The sequence below is a fragment of the Alligator sinensis genome, unplaced genomic scaffold (genome assembly GCF_000455745.1).
Source record: "Alligator sinensis unplaced genomic scaffold, ASM45574v1 scaffold1223_1, whole genome shotgun sequence".
In the NCBI taxonomy this organism is placed as follows: Eukaryota; Metazoa; Chordata; order Crocodylia; family Alligatoridae; genus Alligator; species Alligator sinensis.
The window spans coordinates 615205-623435 of record NW_005842062.1 but is presented as its reverse complement, the minus strand read 5'-3'; the positions used below and the strand labels follow the sequence as shown (position 1 = coordinate 623435).

General features: G+C 38.6%; 1 protein-coding gene across 1 annotated transcript in view; it reads right to left on the bottom strand.

Moving 5' to 3' along the window:
• The window catches only part of GLRB (glycine receptor beta), a 68043-nt gene that overhangs the window by 41468 nt on the left and 18344 nt on the right, over window positions 1-8231 (bottom strand). Inside the window, exons 2-3 of the mRNA XM_006023151.3 lie at window positions 6430-6536; window positions 3291-3358 (exon numbers count right to left, since the gene is read on the bottom strand). Coding sequence (XP_006023213.1) covers window positions 3291-3358; window positions 6430-6536 — 175 coding nt within the window. The remainder of the gene's footprint in view (window positions 1-3290; window positions 3359-6429; window positions 6537-8231) is intronic.

Here is an 8231-nt window from a genome sequence, read left to right as displayed (position 1 = left end):
GATCCACTTTTTCCCTTCTGCCAAATGCAGAATTGCCATCTGTCACAACAGAAATTTAGGTTGGATATTAGGAAGAACCTTCTCACTATGAGGGTGCCTACCCTGAGACAAACTACCAGAGAAGTTGGAAGATTTTAAGAGTAAGGCTACTGGCAGATATTCATTTAAATGAGCCAGGATATCTGCTCCCCAATCCCAGCAATTGTGCATCCTGCCATGCCAGACATGCATGGTGGGAGGTACAATTTTGGGATAGGGAATCAGATCCTAACTGTACCCTACCTACCAATGAACCAGGAAGTTGAAAGCTGGGTGCCCACAGGTGTGCATCGGGGACTGACAATTAGCTGGTTGTTGGCCCAGTGGGGCCTGCAATGGAGTCCATTTGCACCCCAGCACAGTCTCTGGCTGGAGCTGACCGTCAGCCTAGTGGGAACATCACCCGTGAGGTCCCCAACCCAAGCTGACAATCAGCTGATTGTTGGCCAGGCAGGGACCACAAATTGGGGCTGGTTTGGGACCCTGTGATCTCTGTCCTGAGCTGGCAATCAGCTGGTTGTTGGCCAGTGGGGACTGCACTGTGTTTGGTTTCAGACTCTGGTGGTGTCCCCAGCCTGAACCAACAATCTGCTGATTGCCAGCTTGGCCACATGTTAAATTTAAGGTGCCATACAAACCATTTTGATGATTTTTTTTGACAATTTAATTTAGGAAAAAAATGAAAAAAATAGATGTCAAAATGCCATCTTTGATACTTGTACAATGAAAAATGTATTTTTTGTTGTCAAATTACTTTTCATTTTGAAGCATACTTGATCTGATAGAAATATAAGAGAATAAAAATTAACATTTGCCATTTTGAACTTATTGATGTGAAACATTTTTTGACCCACAACATTTAAAAAAAAATTATATTAATTAAAAACATTTTTGCTTTTCTTTCCTGTCAAAATCTCAAAATGTATTTGCTGATCAACTTTAGCAATACATAACAAGAGTTAAAAGCTGAGCTCTTGCAGAACAAATATGACAATAAAAATTACCAAATGAAAGCAATAAATGAATGATAGGTTATGCATGATTGGCTTTAACAAATAATTTGAAATAGCACTCCCTAATAGATACTAAGCAAGTTGAATGTTTATTACGAAATGATAACTGAAGATATCAGAATTTAATGTGTAGAGTTTAGCTGGGTGGAATGTAGTGGATTATGACTAGTATTACTGTTATAATTAGTCTTGTTTGAATACAGTCCTCTAGAGTGACAGGACCCCCCCAAATGGAGGAAGAGTCTGCTGCAAGGATGTCAGATGATGAGAACAGGAGACAGAAAAGTGGAAGCAGCAGAAACAGCATGTCACAGCCTGAATCAAGAATCCAGTCACCCACCCTGCACAGAAACACATGCCCAGGTTGCAACAGAGTCTGTCGATCACAGATTGGCCTCATCAGCCATCTTCAGACCCACAGATAAGATAATCATGGAAGACAATCATGATTGTCCCGTGACTGTGAGGGATTGCCAAAGTAGAAGAAAGCAAGAGAGATGAGGAAACAAAGGCAAACTGATGAAATTCAGAGATTAAACTGCAATCCTGCAGGATATTAGCAGAGCTGCAAACATGACTGAGGAAAGTATTATAATATAAATGGGACTTAAAATTATTAACATTTTATCAAAATTAAAAGATTCATATTTTAAATATGCAAGGTAATAGATCTAGGGAAATGATCCAAAATGTGATATTCAACTTGAGAGAAAAACATCTGGAAACCAGTATACAGAGACAATGTAAAAAGTGAGAGTGAAAAGTAAATGAGATGTGAGTTTGGAATGGAATGCAACCGTCAAAATGGTCCATGCATTCTATGATTCAGATATAGGGTGTGCTGTATATAAGTTACAGGTACTTGTCCAAATACCAAATTGCTAGCCTTGATATTTATTGCATCTGAATCTAACAAGTGGAATGGAGCCAGCAAGGAACAGAAGCCTGAAGCAGACTGGAGAAAATGGAAAATCCTTAAAAACAGAGTCCCCATTCTCTAATAAAATTCCTAATTCTTCTAACTGAAATGCCAGTCGTTCACATTAGTTCTGTCAATGTGAACTAAGATACTACATATTGCTCAAAACCAGGCAAAAATGTTGGGGCTAGGTCCAGAGAAGTATTGAAGCACCCAATGCCTATTTAGGTACCCTCACTGAGGGCTACACAAGAGAAACATAGGCATTAGATAGGCTCCTAAGCACCCTTTTGGACCTGGTACTTTTTGTCCATAACAGAGTGCTTTTCATTTTATCAGTCAGAAAACACCCCCAGCTATACAGGGTCATTTACATGGGGCTCAGAAATGGTATAGCAATTCAACTACAGGTGTTAAATCACTTTGCATGAGTCAAAATAAATTAATCATCACCATGAATGTACTCACTTAGGAGTAAAGTATTTTTAAATCGTTTTACCCCTAAACTACTTAGTTTCTAAGGTGCTCCCCTGTCTTACCTTCTGCCTGAGTTCAAATTAAAAGAGCTTACCACCTCTCTTTATTCCTGAATGGGAATATTCACGTGGGCAATTACTGAATTTATAGCTTTAGCATTCAATTTATCCCTTTAACTGATTGATGTAACTCCTTAGTATTCTTGTGTAGTCCTCAGTTTACTCTATCTTGCATCCTTTATAACAAACAAAGGAAAGAGTTCTCAAATCTGCATGGATACTTTATTCCTCTACTTTTTCTTCTATTTTTCCACAGTACTTACTTATATCCTCAGGCTCCTGCAGAAATTAAATAACTTATATACTAAATATTATATTTGGTACAGCCACTTATTTTCCTTATCTAGTCCAATCTCTCTCCTTAATAACTGTACAAATAGTGACAAAATGACACTGAAAGAGGTCACTGATTTCATGCTAATAAACCTCACCTCCTCCTGAACTGAATAGCTTAATTAAAATAAAACCATATTTCACACTTTTCAGAAGCCAACAGTATTCCTTTATTTTTATCTTTCAAATACATTTTTGCTTTCAGATTCCAAATCCTCTAAAAAGTAATAAACAGAATTATTCATGAATAACTAATACAACAGATAGCTATGTTTATGGCATAAAGATAGCGAGTCCCTCTATAAATCCCAATCTGTCTGTGTATAAACAAAGTAACCATTTATATGTATAAATCATAACCCTCTGGTTAGAAAAGGTTAAGTTTTAATTGAATTTAATTAGAAATTTTGCATGAGTTAAATGTAAATATTCATCAGATTATACTCTTACCATAGTTGTCTCCTGAATTGATCCAAAGCTGTTAATGAAAATGTTGACCGCTACGTCAACTGGAATCCCTAAAAAAAAAATGAAAAAAAAGTTAACTCTATTGTTCAACATATAGGGCAATCCTCTTCTGAACTAGTGAAAATGTATACTATCCTGGCAGTGGAAGAGAGTCCTTAAGTTATATATAAATTATACTCACCTGAAGGCCATTTCAAAGCCAGATAATTTCAAAGTACATTTTGTGTAAATATGAATAAAATAATTTGCTGGTCTGTGGAAATGGTATTTAATCCTTCTACAGTTACTAAAAGTAACTGAGACTTATATGAACTATTTTCATGTTACTGATAAAAATCTGAACAACTGCTTAGCCTAAAGCTTTAAAGAGAGAATATTTGTGCACTTTGTACATTTTTCAATTCTCATAATTATTCTACTATCATATGTAAGTATGTCTGTGTAGAGGCTAAAAGTACACCATTTACAGCTTATCAGTCCCTAGCACAAGGCTTCTCTACTTTGCAGACTCCAACTTGCCAAAAGGATATTCTAGAAACCAAAATTTGTCAGGGCATTGGCATGTTCTACTTTTGCTGCTTCTTCTTCAACCATGCTCACTGTGACCTAAGACCAGGTAGGGACATTATACTTTTACCATCATAAGTGATCAAAAACTGGTCTATACCTATAACAAAAGTTCAGCACACACGGACTGGTTTAAAAATGGCAGAACTTGGTCTAAGTTTTGCTCCCCCCCACACACACAAAGGGTGCATCCAGACGAGCCCGCATGTACATGCAGAGGCTCCATGCGCCGTCAGGCTGGGCTAGTTCCATGGAGGCAGGACCCGGCCCGGCATGACACATGGTCCCTGAGAGCAGCACTGAACCCTGGGTGAGAGCTCAAGTGGCCCAGAGCTGCCCAAAGGCACATGGCCTCATGCTGAGCTGGGCCAGGCCCGCACAATGTGACACAGGCAGTGCTGGGTGGCAGGCAACTGGGGCTGGGGCCAAGCTGTGCTGCTCTGCGCCATGGGTGGGGGGGATGCCAGGAGGGGGTATGTGGGTGTGTATGGTGGGGTGCCTGTGGGCTTGCAGGGGGACTTGTGGGCTGTGCAGTGAAGCATGTGGACCCTGTAGGGGCACATGTGGGCTCTGCAGGGGGGCATATGAGCCCTATGGGGGGCTGTGGCCCTGTAGAGTGAAGCTGTGACCCTATAGGGGGGGATGTGGCTCTGTGGATGAACTGTGGGCCATGCAAGGGGGGGGGGGGGGGCTCCATTTGGGGCCAAGAGGACATGCTTTGATAGTTCAAAGCAGGCCACTGCAAGGAGCACATCTTCTGGGCAATAGTTGCCCAGTTGGCAGAACAGAGGCACCCCATCTGTGTCTGGCAGGGGTGCATCCATAGGGCCACAGGTCCAAGGGGGCGGATGCTGCCACAGGTGGCAGCAGGTCACAGCCAGGCAGCAGCCCCCACTTCCAGACTGCTGCAGTGGGTAGAGGGTGCAGGGGTCACTCCAGGTTAGGGCTCCTTCATCAGTCCAGCTGGCACAAGGGGTAGTGTCCCCAGATACCAAGTGGCTGGGCCTCAGAAGCTCCTAAAGGCAAGTAGCTGCTCACCAGGGCAGGTTTTTATATTGCTGGGGCCAGCACAGGGCAGGTTTTTATATTGCTCTTTTATACAGCCTCTAACTCCCCACTGAGATCAGAATCAGTCTATTTGTTCAGGAATTAAATTAATGAAAAAGCAATAATACACCACCTTATGGTTTGATTGTGCACTAAGTTTATCAGGTTCAATGTTGTAATTTTGTAAATTCACTTGCAAGTCACTGAGATGACTGTACACTGTACTCAATTACAGAAATATGCATTCTATTTAATGTTTAGTGCTGCTATTTCTTACTAACACTAACCAGTGAAAGCCTGGCTTCCATGCTATGCATAGGATTGATGCTATGGTGTGCTGAGAACTTCTGCAAGTGCAAGAATGCTCTATACTCCAAATTACTTCAGTTCCTCAAAGGTTTGGACACAAAATGCTGGCCAAGTAAATCAGTCATGGCTGAGAAATATTTTAATGTGGGTAATCACTTGTTAAAAATATTGGGTTTTTTTCTTCTTCTTCCACTTTCATAAAAATTGATGTAACAGTTGTCTTCTTTTTCCTCAGTCTTGATTTTTTTTCTAGACTGGCAGCATAAAATAAATGAAAAATTTGGTAAGCTTTAAGCCTGTGGCTGATAATGGCAAATTGATACAAGTCTGCTCAGAAAGATAATCAAGATTATAGCTCTCTAGAGTAGCTTTCTCTATGCCTGTGTTATGATTATATTTCCACACATGCATACAAACACACACACACACACACACATATAGTTAATTTTTAGTGGAGCAAATGTCACTTTTACAAACTGCAATGTAAGAACTTATAATAAATTTGTTTATACTTTCTCAAGGGAAAAGAATCTCATTCCTGGAAAGCTTATCTTGCAGTTGTGTGAATTATTAGATATTTTGTAGAAAACATGTAGTCCTTTAATTACTGTAAGTAGAACGGAGTTATATTTGCCACCAAGGAAAAAAGTCACTTGTTTAGAAAAAAAAAAGCCGTATATTGAAAAACATACATAAACACATGAACCAGATGCAATTCAAAAGTATATCAATAATGTTTATCAACACATATTTAAAAGAATTGCACCCATCTAATTTCTGTCTGATTTTGGAACTACTAATTCTGTACGTCGCACATTCTAAAGCAAGATTACCGAAAATGACCTGCATAAAAGGTCAGTAAAACTGTTTAGGATGTAAAAAGATACTTAAAATTGAAAATCATATTTAAACACTAAATAAAAATCATTCCTAAAACCTATATAAATGTCATTAATATTACAAAGTAATTACATTAAAACTTTAAGATATCACCCTAAATACTCTATGCATTATCAGCATCATGGAATATCTATCAGCTGAAAAGGGTATGTGCACCTCAGCAATTTCACATCCTTTTCAGAAATGTAATCCTACATAATTGTTTTAGAAATCTAGTTGGCACTGACTTTCTGTTTGTGAATAAGAGAAAAAGAAATGTTAACTTCAAATGATAGAAAATGTCTAAAATGTGACAAACCTTTGAAATTTGGTCTTATCCTGGGATCATAAGTGACCAATAGCCTATTCAAGATATTGCTGGTAGAATTAACAGGTACTCTTGCAAGGTCTTCAGCTGATTGTTGGCTGTAAAAAAAAGGGTATTTGTTACGATTAAGTTGGCAAGAACTGCAAATTTAAATCTACATTTAATATTTCAAATTCATGCCATTCAAGTTACTGATAAGGCCACAAATAATAAACTTCTACTAAAAAGCAACCTTCTCAAATACTTGTCTTATTTTACTAATACACTACAGCAATGACATTTCAATATTTTTTCCCAGATGTTATAAAAACCAGTGAAAACACTAATAATTCCTCTGGTTGTAAACAAAATAAAAAGCTAAAAATAGTGAAAATGCAGTACTGGTTCTTTTCACCATAAATACCACAAAGGCTTTAAATTCCTCATTAATAGAAAACAGGTAGTAGAATATTTTTAGGGACTTTCAGATTAAAAACATAAACCAGCTGACAAGGAATTTCTAGGAGCCAAAACACAGGGATTTGGCAGTCTTTTGCTTTCAAGTGGACGAGCCAGCTATCCCACAGAGAGTTAGAGCCATTGCATAACTTCATTGTTAAGCACTGATGAAGCTTTGCTATTAAAAAGGGGCTGCTGGTTCTCATTTTACTTCTGCAGGGGGAAGTGTAAAATCCTACATTAATCTTTTCATGATTATTCATGTTTTAAATTAAAATGATTACTTAAATTAAAAAGTTAACATAGGATAGGTAAGAATAACACATAACTTGGTGTAGTGGACACCATGCCTAATAGTGTACACTTGTACCCACATAGGACATATGCATAATATCTAAGTAATTCTTACACCTTAAATGTGTAACACATTCATTTTGTATCAGTCTGGTTTATTAATCAAGATAATGTGCTGTAACAAACACACTTTGCAGCAGTCTATTACCTTTAACTACCCAACTAATAAAGTCATAACAATCATATCCAGTTATTCTAACAAGATCTATTTTCTATAAACTTATGTTGTTTGGCTTTGCCTACTTTGTTCTCTTTGAATTTGTTAGGAATCAAGGCCTAAATCAGCTAATCCATTATTTTCCCTAGGATCAACGTCAGGTCTGTCAGGTCAGTAATTACTCCTGCTTATTTTTTTTTTTTTAAATTGGCACAACATTAGTCTTCTTGAAGTCCTCTGGAACTTTCCCAGTGTTCTAAGATTTACTGAAAAAGAAGAAAATCCAAGCAGCTTTTCAGCCAGGTCTTTTAATATTTTTTTATGCAAATTTTCTATTATGTTAAATAAGTAAAATCTATGTATCGCTTAAAAAATAGAGCTATTTCATATTTCTAGTAAGTAAACTTCAGGTTCTTATAGAGTTTTGATCAGGGGAAGAATGTTTTAAGTTTTTATAGGGGTGTAGGTTGTAGCCATATTGATCTAAGGACATAGGCAGACAAGGTTCTTTGAGTGAATCTGATATATTTTATTAAACCAACTTAGATAGCTGGAAAACATTTTTTAAGCAAGCTTTTGGGTTCAAAAACCCTTTGTCAGGTTGGCTTTGCCCAAGCCAAACAGGTGGCCAATGTACCGCAGGCTGGTGGGTATGGCCAGCTTCAGCAGGGCGAGGGCCAGCTGTGTGTCTGTGGGGAGAGGCAGCCACAAGGTGTTGTCCTGCCCCTCCAGGTGTGGCTGGAGCTGCTCCAGGAGATCCCAGAAGGTGGCCCGGGTCATCTCAAAGGACTCCAGCCATTGCTTATCATCCCAGGTGTGCTGGACGATGTGTTGCCACCAGTCC